The sequence below is a fragment of the Etheostoma spectabile genome, chromosome 16, assembly GCF_008692095.1.
Source record: "Etheostoma spectabile isolate EspeVRDwgs_2016 chromosome 16, UIUC_Espe_1.0, whole genome shotgun sequence".
NCBI classification, from domain to species: Eukaryota; Metazoa; Chordata; class Actinopteri; order Perciformes; family Percidae; genus Etheostoma; species Etheostoma spectabile.
The window spans coordinates 14864285-14880496 of record NC_045748.1 but is presented as its reverse complement, the minus strand read 5'-3'; the positions used below and the strand labels follow the sequence as shown (position 1 = coordinate 14880496).

Sequence of the window (16212 nt, the reverse complement as noted above, 5' to 3'; positions counted from 1 at the left end):
TGAGACATAAGAATAATGGTAATGGTAACAGTAATGGACAATTTTGCTCCTAACCTGTAGGAGGAACGAAGAGGAAAAGTGTTTTGGTGCCTACAGGAAAGGTGCTGATTGACAAGTAGCTAATGCTAATGTAATTTTTGATGGGTAACATAAGATTACGCTAATTTATTTTTAGTATGATTTTTTTGACCATGGTTAACAACTCTGGGCTAACCCACAAATTCATCAGTAATGTTAACACCACTTATAGACAGATGACTAATCTAATGGTAATTTAACTAGCCAGCACACCCCTGTCTTCTGCCTCAGTCTCCCGGCGCTGCGAGGCTTCAGTTGAGATGAGAGTTGACAACAGCCCCGGGGACACATCCACAGTCAACCCCCAGACAGCAAGCAACCATCCACTATCATTCCAGCACGGCCCGGGGACACATCCACAGTCAAACCCCAGTCAGCTAGCAGCCATCACGGTCAGCACTTAACTTCGGTGCTAAGGACACTAACAGCCGTTTACTGAACCATCGGGAAACAGACCCAGGCACCCGAGTCAGAACAGCGGCCATTACACCTCCGTTAGCGTTATCGGTGCCTCCCCTTTTGCTTTTAGCCGTCTTTACAGTTAGCTACATTTACCAGACGAAACAGGGATAAGGCGTCAAAAGGACTAATACTAATAGTAATTTAAAGATGTGGTAGCATTGGATCTAGACGGGAAGGATACCTCTGGGAGTTGAAGGGGTGTGTCGCAATTCTGCCTTCTCACTTTGCGACAAAGGTTCGTGAAGCTGAGTGTCAAAATTTTGGTTTAATTTTGTACATCATTACAGCCCTAGTAAACACAAATAAATGTCCGAACCATAAACTCTGTTCTCCATGAAGTGTGTTCATGTCCAAACTTGCCTTTCCGATGTCAAATGTTTCGAGTGTAAAGATGTCAGTTTGTCCCGTCTCGTAGTAGTTCCTGAGGTCGTTGTCAGAAACTGCCAATATCGTCTTGTTAGTATCACCCTTCTCCCCATACAGCTTGACAAACACTCTGGAGTCCGAGCTGGCCCCATTTACACTGCCTGTCTTGATTGCGAAGTGGTAGCTGACATCTTGGGAGGGTGGACCGATGGAAATTAAAAGTAATTTTAAAAATCATTAATAAGATATGTTGTCCGTTTTTAGTTTGCTTAACCTATCCTTGGTTTAAAACGTTATTTATGCACTCACTAAAGAGACGCAGGCCATCTCCAGCTGGGACTAACTCGCGAACAATCTGTCCATCATCTTCATTACGGTCCAACCACCTGAAGATAAACACAAAAGACACAAACAAAATTGAATCATGTAGCATTAAACAAAGAATGAGATCAACTCCCACCAAACTACCCTGAATATTTAATTTGTGGATTAATCTAGAACTTGTAATAATTCATAAACTTAGAAACATATTTGATTTACACAAGGATAGGGGAGAAAGGGTACAAAAGTAGAAGTAGCCCAAAGTATTATTGATCATTGTGAGGAAATTAAATCACCGTTAGCCTCAAAATAAACCAATCTGAAAAAAGATCAAACAGAACATAACCACTACAAGCAACACAAACAACTGTTCTACGTTGTTCAGGAAGAGCCTCTTTCCAGATGTAACACTGCACCTCCACCTTGCGGTTTTGGCTCCAATTACTGAAGGAGAGCTGGCTGACCACTGTGCATTTAGTGCCTATTTGTAGTAGCAAACTCATCCATCAGCCGCTTAACTACTTAGACACACACCACTGGAGAACTAGTGAACGTAAGCGTGGCTGGTTTATGAAGCTTTCAGGGCAATTTTGACCAGCTGTTTGGTGGGTTACAGATAAATTAACTAAGAAGAAAATGTGCCATCTTGCCAAGAGTTAGATTAGAAGATTAAAACCACTCTCATATCTGTATCGTAAATAAGAAGCTAAACATACACACATTGCAAAGATAAACAATAAGGCTAGCAGTTTCCCCCTACTTCCAGACATTATCCCAAACTAAGCTAACTGTCTCCTGGCTTCATATGTACCATGCAGACATGAGAGTGGTATTGGTCTTCTCCAAGAACTCCCTGCAAGAAAGCATATAACTGTATATCCCAAAATATGTAAACTATTCCTTTAAATTATGTGTAAAGTAATATTGCCTTGCCTGAAACATGGGAACTCAATGGCCAAACTCTCTGGCTGGCCCTCTTCCCTGACCATCACCTTGTCAAGGAACCAACCACAGCCTCCGCCGCGGCCATCATGACCGACACGCACTCTGCGCACCTGGCCCAAGGACACAGACTCAATAAGAAACTCATCGTGCTGAGGGTAGACAGAGAGAAAACTGGTTAAAAATGTTGGCATTGCATTTCCCAGACAATATTTACTTATTTGTTGTGTATTAATGATGCACTCACATTGCCCTTTTCAAATTTGTTGACGTTGTTTTTGCTCATAAACATGAGTCGCTCTCCTGTGTCACCCAGGTCACCAATAATATTGAGGAAGACGCTGGCATCAGTGCCACTGCCACTGACGTTTCCAGTGCAGATGGTGACTCGATACTTTATCACTGGAAATGATATTACATAGAGCACCTATATTCAGACATAGAGTTTGAAAATCTGCACTGACTCTTTATCAAACAGCTTGATTGTGTTAAGGATGAACCGAGCGCATTAATATGTGTGTGTCCTCAGTGTTTCTTACAAGGCAGCGGCTCACTGATGAGCGCTCCAGTAGCTGGAAGCTCTCTGATTATCTCATTGTCGTCTTCATTGATGTCCAGCCAACGACCACATTCAAAAGAATACTTCTCCATTGTCAGGGTTTTGAGCAAAGTGACCTGCAGAAAGTTACAGCCTCATGTGTCATTATATACATCCTCATCTCTGGTTCATGATCTAACCTTCAGACAATGAAAACTGAAACAGTGGCATTTATACACATTTTCCAAATCAAAGTGAGATAAAATAAGTTACTTCCTAGTACCGTATACTCATCAAACCAAATTGATTGCCAAGGTTTTTTGAAAGCTTATGATTGAAAAACTGATTTCTTTCATGCAAAACATTTGCATTGCAGTCTTATTTACACATACGCTATTCTATGGCGCTAGAATCATTTCTTTAATGCTGAGATCAGGTGAAGATTAAAGTTTAATTCAGTGTCTAACTTAGTGCTAAGAGGGGACACGCTACAAAAGACTGAACAGCTTACAGATCAGACACAAAGAGCAAGGGGTCTCACTTTTGCTAAATGCCAGCCAGCAAATGGAGATCTCTTCTCATGCCAGATGCGCACTTTCAGCAGCCTTCCAATGTCTGGCATTTCAATCTACAGTGATAATACAGTCAACAGATATGATTCCTTAGGAACTTAGTGTAGATCAGTGTGAGAATTTAACGATAGAAGACACTGAAATGTGCCCAGTTAAGCAGATGAGCAAAGGCTTACCATGAATTTATCAAGCTGGCCCTGTTCAAAACTGTCTGAGTTGTTTTCCAGTTTGATCTCATCAGATTTGCCCTTTTCTCCATAGATCTGCAGAAACACCTGGGCATCTGTCCCTGCCCCCTTCACATCCGATGTCCAAATCCACAGGGACCATGGGTACTCTGGAGTAAAAGAAGAGTAGATTTGATAGTAAAGTAAGCTAGTCTAGTTTAATAAGAAGTCAACATATATGGATAGATATAAGTCAATTAAATGCAACTTGAATTATTTTTGGTAAAGAGAATCTAAGTGATTTGTTTTTGTTTCAATGAGGAGAGATTTATGACTTTAATAAAGCCACCCACTCTTCTGTTTTTTCTGCCTGAGAGAGACCATCTCGTACAGCTCCCTCTCAATCAGTCCGTCGCCCTCGTCCTCGTCCAGCCACTTCCCGCACGGAAACGTCTGCTCAATGCCCGTGAACGGACAATATATTGCTACCTAGAAGGAAAACGAATGCTTGATGAGTGAACGACACTTTGAGAATCACTCTGTTAGCATAAACAGAGGTGTAGTACCTTTTCACAGTACCACCCAGCACCAACAGCCCCGTTGTCGTGCCCGATGGTGACCCTACTGAGCGGGCTGATCAGTTCACAAATCTCCACGTTGAAAATGTCAATGAGGCCACGCTCAAAAGCACCACCCTCCAGGAAGACTTTGCCACTGTTCTTTAAGCCCTTGGAGCCGTGCATGACCATGTGGATCTTAGAGTTGGTGCCTGCACCCCTCACATCTCCAGTCATCACTTGTACATTGTATACGATTGCTAAGTAGATGCAGAAAAATCCACAAAAAAAAATATTTGTATCCATAATTTATAATGGAATGAGATGTGATAATAGTCTGTGACAATATATTCTTGGAAATCATCAAATATATCATTGGTGTTTGTTTTGAATTGTGTAATTGTTTGGTCTACATTGTAATTCCCTAAAAGAGTACATTTTTAAATCAAATTTACATTTACTGTAGTGAAATAGTGGCTTGTGTTGTTCTCACCCATTGGCTGCACGGATCCAACCAACACATCTCTTTGTATTTTGCCATCACATTCATCCATGGCAAACCAGCGATTAACTGGAAACTCATACAACTCTTTATTCCCCATGTCATCAATCACTACCTGGGAAGACACATAATGCACCATCACAAGGGTTTTTACGCATGTGTGCACGTCAGTGAAATAAATGATGCATGCATGTGTAGATTTGACATGCCTTATCTAGAAACCATCCAGCTGATGATCCTCTGTTGTTGTGGCCGATGGTGATTTTCCTCAGCTTTCCCAGGTTTGGTGCCTCTATTGTAAACTTGTCCTCTGACCCGCGTTCAAAGTTGTCTTTGTCACTGTCCAGTCGTCTCTCTCCTTTCATAGCAAACAAAGCATTTTGGAGCAGGAGTCAAACACATTGAAATCATATCCAGCTATATTATTACAATAACAACAAATACACAACTGTATCTGTCATGACTATTGTTGGAGGTAAATAAGAGTCACATGTGTCTAGCGATTACTTGATCAGGAAAGAACCAGAGCAGAAACTAAATCAACTACTATTTTGATATTCAATTCGTTGCTTAAGTCATTTCAGTTTCAGCTTCACAAATGTGAAGATTTACCACTTTTCTTTGTTTATATCGTTGTAAATGTAATATGTTTTGGTCTGTAAATAATACAAAATAAGACAATTTAAGCTGTCTCCTTGGGTTATGGGAAATTCAAATGTTATTAAAGTTATTTAATATTTTTTTCAACAATGTATAGACTATGTGGTTGATAAATTAATAGAAAAATTATCCACAAAATAAAAGATGAAAAAATAATTAGTTGAGGCCCTACCTGTGTCACCATTCTCTCCAAAGATGTTTAGGAAGACATCAGCATCAGTTCCACTTCCCTTCATGTCAGCAGTGAACACACTTACTACGTATTTATTTACTGCAAAACATAAATTAGGAAATCAAGAATACAGTGATTTATATAACCAATGCCCAAGAAAGACTAACAGTGTAGTAAATGTTGATCAAAACCAACTGTCTACCTAGTAGCACTCTTCAATCATAATTAGTTGGACTTTTCTATTGTCATTAGACAGGTGCCTTGCTAATCCAGCGTAGGATGGTTTCCAAGTTAAATATTCATAACAGTGTGTGTGTGTGTGTGTGTGTGTGTGTGTGTGTGTGTGTGTGTGTGTGTGTTTGTGTGTGTGTGTGTGTGTGTGTGTAAAAGCCATATTGCTCTGACCACTCCCTCACAGCACAGTGTCCTCATGTCTTTACCTGATCCTTGGCTTCACAATGTTCTGCTTGACTGACTGCAGGGACTGAAATGTTGGATCACATTGCAACAGAGGACACGTGGGCTTTACGTGAAGATTATACTCTGATGGCATTCAATTTCAAAATGAAACTGCAGGAAGATCTGTAGGCTAATCAGTCACCTTTGTCCAGACACATGGTGCTATCATTGTCAAGTTTCTAAAATGATTTTTTCCGGTTCATTTGCCAAGGGTATACATTTGTAGTTTGGAAGACTTACCTATCTAACATCAGTGTCAAATTGGTTTTAAGAAGACAGTGACATTAGCATAAGTATTAGAGCTCTTGGTCTTACTAGTTATGAACTGTTAAGGCTTATGTGTATTGTATTTTATCTTAAAACTGTAGTCTCTCTGGTGACATTTCAAACCAAGTGGTTTCTCTGAAATGTAGTGGAGGTATTTGGAATTTTAAACAACTGTCATTTCATTTTAACCTTAGTGAACCTTTGTGTCTGCTTTGCGTTATGCGTTTGTCCCAGAGTAACCTACATTTCGGGACGTCCATGGGGTTCATGCTGCCCAGCAGGTCCCTGACAAACAGGTTGTCAGCCTCTTCCCGACTCAGCCAGTTGTTGCAGGCAAAATAGAAACGCAGATGGGGCCGGTTCATGTCGGTCACCAACACCCTGTCCAAGAACCAGCTGGCGTTCATCCCCGTGTTGTCATGCTCAATCCTGGGGAGTCAACCGTCATAGTGTGACATGAATTCACCCTGCAGGTAATCACAAATGAGTTTCCACATCACATGCACCAATGCATTTTTAAAAAAATATTAATTTTAGGTTGTTTGAATTTCTGCAGTGGTAAATACAGTCACAAGCAACTTGTTTTGACATATATTGATTTAACAACTTTTAAAGCACAAGAGTCACTGTGTGTGCTAATAACAGACAGTAGAGAAAAACCGGAGGATTTACACACTAAGGTTCCTGTGCTGGATTACAACCAGATTTAATGTTCATTAGATTTTTGTTGGACAAATCATTTGGGAGTAGTTGTGTAGATACCAAAAATGGGCTTCTGCCAGCGCTCACACAATAAAGAGAAAAAACAGCCAAACAGGAGACTAGTAGTGCCTGCCAGCCCCTACACAATTAATCCAGACAATTCCAAGAGGTTTACAGCACCAGTGGGTCTCAGTTCATGAGTAGCTGCCATGTTAAATGTAGATATATGAGCATTTAAATTGTAAAAGGATCTTGTAAACTTTAGGACCTGTGGCTAATTTTGAGTAAACATTAGTAGAAACTCTGCAGCGCTCAGTTTCAAGGTTAGTACTCTGAACTGCTGTATCCTTCTGTCTGATTTTATAATATCTGCTACTATTTATTGTTGAAATATAATTTGAGTAAATGGATAGATTCACACTCCTCTGGTAATGTCGACAACAATATTGGAGAAGCAATCATACCTTTGGAAGTAGTACAACACAATCAAAACTCATGGTCAACTTACTAGCCTTTTCAGGAGCTTTCAACCATATCACACAATCTTTATCAGTGGAAGAGTTTCCTCAGTTATAATGGTGATGGATCTGACAAGCAAGATCAGCAGTATCAGTAGTAAAAAAAGAAAAAAAAGAAGTAAAACATGCTGGGAAAAAAGAAACAGTCTTATAGGTTTTCCGAGCCATGGTGCAGAATCTCTACTTTTTGCAATCTTTTACTAAATGTATCTTGCTGCCTCATTTCACTGTTCATGTGTGGTGCTGTGATGTAACTCAGTCTCTTCTGGAGTAAGACACTAACTCCCAACAGATGGGGCTTAACCTTCTGTCACTGCATAAAATCCTTTGATGGCCAGCTGCACAGCTGAAAAATAAGTGAGAAATGTTTCTGTGTGATCCTCTCTGTAAGCTGCTGTGATCCTGTGTGAGGAATACTTAACAATGAAGCATAGACAGTGATGTTGTGTTTTCTGTGTATCTGCTGCCACAATGCAAAGAGGCATTATAGGATATATATATATATATATATATATATATATATATATATATATATATATATATACACACACACAGTATATATAAGTTATCACAAATCAAAGTCAACGCTGTGTGGTTTTCTGTCACATTGAATTTGCTGTACAGCACCTCAGCTTCTTCAGAGGCCCCACGTTGTGTGTTTTGATACGGAAAACATCCGTCTTGTTCTTCTCAAATGCAGTTCGGCTTCTGTTAATTGGGAAACATGGAAAATGTCAGAATTTGGGAGAAAGATAACTGCAGCTGAATAAACAGTCCAGACAGAAAGAATGGAACTCTGAAACAGTAAATTACATTTCCTGACTGATTTGGCTTAGGAAACTCATGGCTTAGGTGGTCTCATGGCAGTTGTATAATCTGAAACTCTCCTGAGGCTCGGCCACTTCAACGCTCCCTCATCCTCATGTACTTCTACCCCTCACAGAGCCAAGCTCAACTTGTGTGCACAGCAGACCCCCTCTGCCAACCACGGTGAATCAGACACCCTCTTTTCCATTAACAGAGAATACCTGCCTTTGTCTCTGACCCACATCTCCATCTGTGCTCATCTCACTGCAATATTCAACCATCAGACAATGCCAGGGCTCGAATACTTAAAGTGCATAGTTTCATATACTGTCAAAAAGCCCGGCAAGAATGAAATACTGTCCAGCACACATATATACATGCCCTTGTTCTCTGTTTCCATGTAAAATCACCTGTTAGACAGTGATGGGGAGACACTGATTATGTGAAAAAGCAAAGCCAATGCAAACTTTGGAATTCATGCAATTTTAAATTGTTATAATCACAATGAATTTCCAAAGAGTTGCATTTTTAATCTGCTGCGATTGTTCAATCGGGGCAAATATGTTTGGAGACATAAAAAAAACCTCCCTTACCTGTATCATGTTATAAAGTTTTTATCGGTCATTACACAATACAGGCAGGACCTAATATATATCGGAGTAAGGTGAAACTCCTTACTTTGCAATAGATTTATTATATGATTCATCAAGTGACTCAACAACATCCATATACTGCATGCTATTTCACCTGCTGAGCAACACTATGGCCACACAGCATGGAGATACTGAATGCATGGCATGTTGATGTTGTCTAAAGTGGATGAATGAGACCACGACCAGGTGTGGGTGACATGGTCCAGTGTGGCTTACAATACGTTGGTACATCCTATATGCTGCACAGGTAACCCTATCAATCAAGGTGTGCAGAGATAAAGGGAGTCAACTGCTGATAGGATCCCCTGATAGTCATTTGATCATCCACAGAAATGACATCGCGGTCTTCTTTCATTTGCCTCTGAATGGAAAAGAAGACCGGCCATGTCACATAGTTCCTCCTTACTCCAGATATTCTGTGTCCGACATTTTAAGCAACTGTATAGGGGAGGGATTCCTGCACCACAACCAAACCTTTATCAGAGTGTGCTGCTTCTCTGAAGTCAAAGGATTTTTTAGTTTCAGGTGGACGCAGTTTTGACAAACAGGTCAAAGAGATCCTTGGGGTGCAAACTGATTTTTCTTTTGATTTATGGGCTCCACAGGCATCAGGTTAATGCTGAGCAGGAATGCTCCCCCATACAGTGTTATATACACAATACAACTCAACACAAGGACAGAATCATAACCATCCTTCAAAAGGCTAATTAGAAAATACCTCTTTTCTGTGCTGAAAGAGAGAAAAGGTTCAAAGTTAACAGGTGACATTTAAAATGTATTAAACAAGCTAGACTTACTAATTAAATGAACTGAAACAGAATGAAATCCAATTGACCATGTGACACATACAACCTGATATAATAAGTGAAATAACAAGTTAGAGCAAGTCAGTGAGACCTGATTTAGATCTTACATATTTTTCAAAGCATACTATAACACAATGACATCAATATAACTATAATTTAAACTCACTTGCTTGCCAGGTGAACCTTGGGCGTGACACCAAACTCTCCAAAAAGGGTGACAAACACATTAGCATCTGTCCCAGCTCCCTTAACATCACCAGTAATAGTGACCACCTCATACACTGAAAGAGAGAGGAGAGGGGAGATTAGACAGAGGAGAGATAAAACAAAAGTGTATGCTCTGTTGTTCAATAAAGATTGCAAATATGAAATAGTGAGAGCATGTATAGCGAATAAGTTCTATTAGATCTAACAATGACTTAATTATTTAAAAATTAGAAGGTTGAATAAAAGGACAAAGACAAAAAGTCAGATCCTCAGACAGTGTCCAATAATCTATAAACATTAGGGAGCATTATGTTTCCTTCCATGCAAGGTTGCCAAGGAATTCAATGCGGCGAATCTGCAACGAATCCATGTCTGGTGTGATACACCGGCCAAGTCTCTCTCACATTTCACAAATGTGTGTCTTTCTCTGGCCAAGCTACTGAGTTGATGGGAAGGTAAACAGGATAAGCACTCAGTAGTCTGAAATATTCCTAACCAAATGGATATCTGTTGAATCGGAATCAAATCAATTCTACACCCAATCCCAATGGCTAGTGTGTCCCAGGTTAGCATTTAGCTCAAAGCACCACTGTATTTATGTACAGTAGACTATGCTTGTGACTATTCTTTACTTACAAAAATGCATTATGGTCTGTGTAATTATATTGTGTGTTTTTTCATTTAACTTTTGTTACCATGGATCCAATGAGCTGATGATGACTCATCAGACAAACACAAACAACGTATCTGCACTATTTGGAGAAGATTTTTGAACAGCCTGTGTTTGGGTTACAGTAACAACATTAAATCTTCAGTAGGAGAATAGTCAGCAATTGACTGTTGCCTGGGATTTATAATTGATAATAGAGCAAATAACAGATTGGCCAATACAGTGGTAATTCCATTGTATATACTGTAGTCCTGCTGCACTACTGCACGCAAATGTAAACTCCTCTCTACTGTAGTTATGTAAGATAGACAGAAAGGTATGGGACACTGTCTGGGACTTAGGGTCAAACCTAATCAGATGAAGGATAAAGTTGTGTCCAGTCTGAACAGAAGTAGACTGTGTTTTTGAGGGGTGGTAGACTGTTCACTGACATCCAGGGTGAAAAAGACATCCATCAACGAGTGAATAAAGGAACTGGAAGGAGAGGATACATTGAATGAGGGAGACATGCTGAAGAAGCAGAAGAGAAGACCAACAAATTACCTAAAAAAAACATTCAGGAGAGGAGGAAAGGAGAGGCAGAGACCTGATAAAGGTTCTGATAAAGAGTAATTAGGTTGCTCCGATAAGGCCATGGATACCTAATTAACAGTGAGCAGAGTTATTAAAGCTAGATTAAAGAGAAAGAGAGACACCTGATAAAATCAGACAGACAGTGGCCTGGTAAAACTGTGCCTCGATAAACTCCTTGAGTGTCAGAGACCTGAGTCAGACAGTTGAAAGACATATACGCGGGCTTGTATCACTGCTACTGATGCTAAATAATGATCCTTAATAATACATTAACTTTAATCAGCTACTTTAAGGTAGAAATTATCTTACAGTGAAAATACAATGAAAATGTCACATTGCCAGCACTCCAAAATGAGTGTGGTTGGTAAGACATAAAAAGCTTTAACAAATAGAATAAGATGACAGTAAACATATGAGCTACGTTGAGAATGAACATGTTGCGTCTTTGCAGATCCGTTTATTCCACATTATGTTGTAAAAATTAAAAAATAAACATAATTCAGGTGGCATTTTGTTTCTCTCAAAAGAAATGTTGCTATTGCATACATGCATACATAACATAATTTCTTGGAGACAGTGTTGTTTATTGTCATGAATTTGAGCATGCAGAGCATTAACAGTGCAACAGAGTAGTCTAACCTGACTGGCTTTTGCAGGGTCTTTCAACTGCAAAATGTAAAAGATCAGGAAAAGGTAGCAAGTACACATTTGAGCTCAGATTTTGTCAAATGATAATATGACCTAATTCATGAGTTTCATTGGATGATAATGTAACTCATCTCGCACACAACTGAGTAGCTCAGAAGCAAGGTTACATTAAAGTAGTTTTAGTAAAAAGAATTTACCGTATCAGCCATGGTTATTCTGTTCAATATAATGTTACACGGACTGTATTTGTATTGTGCTTTTCTAGTCTTAATGACTACTCAAAACGCTTTTACATAGTACAGCAACCATTCACCATTCACACACTTTCATACACATGGCCGAGGCTGTTGTACAAGGTGCCACCTGCTCATCAGATGAACATTCACACACAATCAATCTCAGAGTTCAGTGTATTGCCCAAGGTTGCTGAATCTTATTTTTTTTACCTAGCTCATGAAGCACCCTGCGGGCCCTTTTCCCCTAAGCAAACAAAAAAAATATTTTTGCAACCTCCTGCAAGATCTGGATCTGGCCCTTTTAAAACCTCTGATATGCTTTAGGAAAGCTCCTCTGGCTCCTAGCCCTGCCTTTGGCCCCCGGTGGTTCTCTCAGCCCCGTAGTCTGGGACGGCACCCAGCACCTGTCTGCCCCCGAGCTTCTGTTTGGCTCCATTCATGTAGAACATAACTGAGCTTTCACCCAAGAGCAATCACAGAGGGATTCCCCAGGGTGCCCCTGCTCAGGAATTAGAGGTAAACTGTATTCAACACTTAACCAGTTGGGACACTCCAAAAGGAAAATGTCTACGTTATGTAACTGAGACTCACCTGAAATACAACAGGTGTGGCTTCTCTGTCAGCTCTACAATATCAATCCTTACCTTTCTTTTTGTAGTACTCATCCTCATATCCATCAGACGAGTCTGTGTGGTAGTTCAGCAGCTCATTCTGGTAGATCACGCCATAGTCCACCTGTTTATTTTTGGATTTTTTCCCTTTTTTCTTTTTATCTTCGTCACTGTCCGCCGATCCCTTCTTTGCCTTCTTCTTTTTCTTTTTCTTTGAGTCCTCCTCCTCTTCCTGCTCCTCAATTAATGGCTCCTCATCACCACCATTATTGTGAGACTTCTTTTTCTTTTTTCCATCTTTTGACTTCTTATCCTTGGATCCCATTTCCTCCTCTCCTTCTGGATTCTCTGAGGAGGACTTTTTCTTCTTCTTTTTCTTTTCCTCCTTTGCTCCCTCAGTCACTTTCTCTTCAGGCTTCTCTGATTTCTCTTTCTTGGAATTGATCGTGGGGTCATTATTGTTCTGCTCACCCTCCTCAGCTTCATTTTCAATCACAGCAACAGCTTCAACATCATCATCTGGTTTACTTTTCTTCTTTTTCTCTTTTACTTTTACACCCTCTTTTTTCTTCTTCTCTTTCTCTGGTGCCTCCTGATTCTCAGAGCTCTCTGTGCTCTTGTGTTTCTTCCGACTCTTCTCTCCTTTTGTGGTCTCCGCACGGGTCACACCGTTGCTCCTTTCCTTAAACTTTGGCTCTGTTTCCTCCACTTCGTCATCAACCTCTTCGGTTTCTTCCGAAGCTGTGGATTTTTTCTGTTTCGACGGCATCTTTTATTCATCCACTTCCCTAGCCTTTAGTTTCGTAAGTGCTGCTTTGAGTTTGTAATGGTGTAAGACAATTCATTTGACCCTTTGACGCTGCAGAGAGGTCCTGGGGTTCAGAGCAGCATAGGTGTGTGCAGCTGCAGGTTTACAGACTGCAGGTTTACAGACTCAGGACACGCAGAGGGTGCAGTGGCTACCTGGATGTCTCCAACCTTGGTAGTTTATGGCCATATGATAACACACACTACTCATGAAAAATTACTGTCACCTCAGCACTCACGTGATCCACGGGAGAAAGCCCTGTGAAAAAGGAGCCTTGCACAGAGAACTTATCCTCTTTGCCACGGCACGCTTCATTATTCATGGTGTTAGGATCGCTTTACGGGCCGGGGGAGTCTCGCTTTTACCTGCAGTAGCATGCACACAGACAGATAGACGCATTAACACACACACAAACTTCCTCCCTTACAACAACTTTCTTTTGTTTTTTTCTGATACTGTAGAACAAAGTGTAGCAATGTGTATAAGGAAAAAGAAACACATGACTGGCAACATACTGACTGCATCTTAAGATTTCCCACTGATGATTAAATAATACTTGAAGCAATGATTTATTTCTTTTCTGGCTGCATTCAGCAAACATCAGTGTTCACTTAAAATAGGCTTACTTGCTTTCTTGCTGAGAGTTAAATGAGGAGATTAATAGTACTTGTGCGCTCAACATGAAGCTTGGGCCAGCAGGTGGTTTGTTTGGCTTAGCATAACAACTAGAAACAGAGGGAAATAGTTAGCCAGGTTCTGTCCAAAAGAGCCATTCCTTCCAAAAACTTGTACTGATCCTTCTCCTCTCAGTAATGAAGCTTTACATTATTTTTTGTGCCCCAAAGATTTACTAGATTTACCAAAAAAAGACTAATCTAAAATCATAGTTCAGTAAATTACTCACTGAAGTAAGTAATCTTAAGCATTTCCTTCCTGATGTAGATTTTTAAGACAGCTCAAATGCAAGTCTAGTCAATGCTTCGAGCAGACATCAAAATTTCCCTCCCATTATTGGTTCAGAGGGCAAAATTGCTTTAATATGATGGACATTTGCATACTGTATTGCTTTACAATGGGAAATCCTAAAAAAAAATATTGAGTTGTTTACCCAGCATAGGTTTAGTTATCACATATTTAATTGAATATCAACATTAACATGCAAGAAAAGCAACAGAATATGTTTCATCACACTGGCCTTATTGCTCACACCTGACACCTGATCATGTAGGCATCAAGGTGAAGGTCAGATTTTGACTTTCACCATTGGATTACCCAACCTACGGATGACAGCAGAGTCAAAACGTCAAACCTCATTTGACCCAGTGCAGTGAGGAATCATTCCCCTAACATAAAGACCAAATGCTACATTGTTCTTCACTAACGACTAGTGAAGAATACTGTAGCATTAGTGATTCAATCACATTTACAACATTCATGTAGGCTAAGAAGATGTCCTGCAGACCACCTATTTTTTTCTTACTTTTCCCTGGTATTTAAATGAAGAAGAACTGCATGGTAATGATATCACGAGACTAAACTTAAGACCTTCGTAGGAAACCTGTATATTGTTAAAATAACTTTAATTATTATGTGTAACGTTATGCTTGCTATACTTTAGGCATACTACTACTATTTAAACGGTATCCATAAGGCGTAGCTACGTTTAACTATTTAGCTAGCTAGCTTACTGTCACAACTGTTATCCATTACTTTTAACCACTGGAACTATTTAAACTTAATTTCTTTTGTTAACTATTTGAACGGCGTATTAAGTTAGCTGGCTACTTTTATGATATCCATCACCTTTGGTGAGCTTGCTATTTCAACCGTTTATCAATTACTTTTAGTTAACTATCTATTTTAAAGTCAACTGTTGTTATACATACGGAGCGGAGGAAGAGAGTAGGCTGAAACAGACGAGAAACTTTGACAGGACTAGCTACGAAAAAGATGAACACCGAAGTGGGTGGAGCCGAGCCAAGGCCTCGGTGTGGTTTTGTGGTTATGTTGTTAACCAATAGCAAAGCCCGTAGCACGTACAACGCGGCTGATTTTCACGCTCTCGCATGGCTGTACTAAGAGAACTCACAGGAAGCATTCACGCACCAAGACTTTATCAGTCTTTTATACCATGTCTCCTCACCTGACTTTATTATGGGAGATGGAGCGAACAGCTTGGAAAACGTCTTTTGGCTCAAAACAACGTTTATAGACTATAGTAGTATATGGTATAGTTGACGCGGGAGTGTGCGCCTGCTGGGCCGCTCAATGTGGAGGTAGTAGTGTCGAGCATCCGGGTTTGGTTCCGTTAAAACGCCACTGAGAAACTATAACAGGAATCAAGGGGGCTCCGCCTAATGAAGTAGCGTAGGCCAGAATTGAATACCTCACTTGCACATAGCCCTACAAACACTGGTGCTAAACACTTGCACATATACTTTACTTGCGCATATGCTAATATAGGCATCACTTGTAGGCCTACGCACATACATACTTTACTTGCACATACATGGATACTTCACTTTCTCATAAATATATACCTCGCTTGCATAGCCTATACTTATACAGTATGTATATTGGCATTGAGCTGGAGTCACTCACAACACCTGCAGAGGAACAGACCATGAGTAGGAAGCTGGCGATCATGGACACTGCCGCCCCACACTACACAGTTCATAGTCATATATATTTAATAATAAGCTATTGCACCAATTCATCCGCACACTGTTCTCTTTTGCACTACCACCATTGCACACAGTCTACCTTAGCACTTTAACTCTGTACATTTCTGTGAGTGATTTTTTTGTGAGATATGCGTGTATGTGTTTGTTGTGTTATGGTTGTCTAAGCTACTGGATGCCTAAAATTTCTCTTTGAACAATAATACAGCCATGTTCCGATTGTTCTCAT

General features: G+C 40.1%; 1 protein-coding gene across 4 annotated transcripts in view; it reads right to left on the bottom strand.

Moving 5' to 3' along the window:
* Positions 1 to 14477, bottom strand: part of loxhd1a (lipoxygenase homology PLAT domains 1a) — a 34496-nt gene extending 20019 nt beyond the window's left edge. Inside the window, exons 1-16 of one of the 4 annotated variants that reach the window (XR_004335672.1) lie at positions 12528 to 14477; positions 9716 to 9830; positions 7911 to 7991; positions 6308 to 6492; positions 5338 to 5436; positions 4715 to 4863; positions 4497 to 4620; positions 4013 to 4263; positions 3800 to 3935; positions 3456 to 3616; positions 3249 to 3335; positions 2709 to 2844; positions 2417 to 2571; positions 2161 to 2321; positions 1216 to 1292; positions 901 to 1097 (exon numbers count right to left, since the gene is read on the bottom strand). Coding sequence is in view for 3 of the 4 variants with exons in the window: in XM_032539836.1 (XP_032395727.1) it covers positions 901 to 1097; positions 1216 to 1292; positions 2161 to 2321; positions 2417 to 2571; positions 2709 to 2844; positions 3249 to 3335; positions 3456 to 3616; positions 3800 to 3935; positions 4013 to 4263; positions 4497 to 4620; positions 4715 to 4863; positions 5338 to 5436; positions 6308 to 6492; positions 7911 to 7991; positions 9716 to 9830; positions 12528 to 13263 (2850 nt within the window). In the remaining variant the exon portion in view is untranslated. Of the gene's footprint in view, positions 1 to 900; positions 1098 to 1215; positions 1293 to 2160; positions 2322 to 2416; positions 2572 to 2708; positions 2845 to 3248; positions 3336 to 3455; positions 3617 to 3799; positions 3936 to 4012; positions 4264 to 4496; positions 4621 to 4714; positions 4864 to 5337; positions 5437 to 6307; positions 6531 to 7910; positions 8036 to 9715; positions 9831 to 12527 lie in introns of those variants that run through there. The other 3 variants (XM_032539836.1, XM_032539838.1, XM_032539837.1) reach the window with 3 other exon arrangements.
* Positions 14478 to 16212: the final 1735 nt, after the last annotated feature.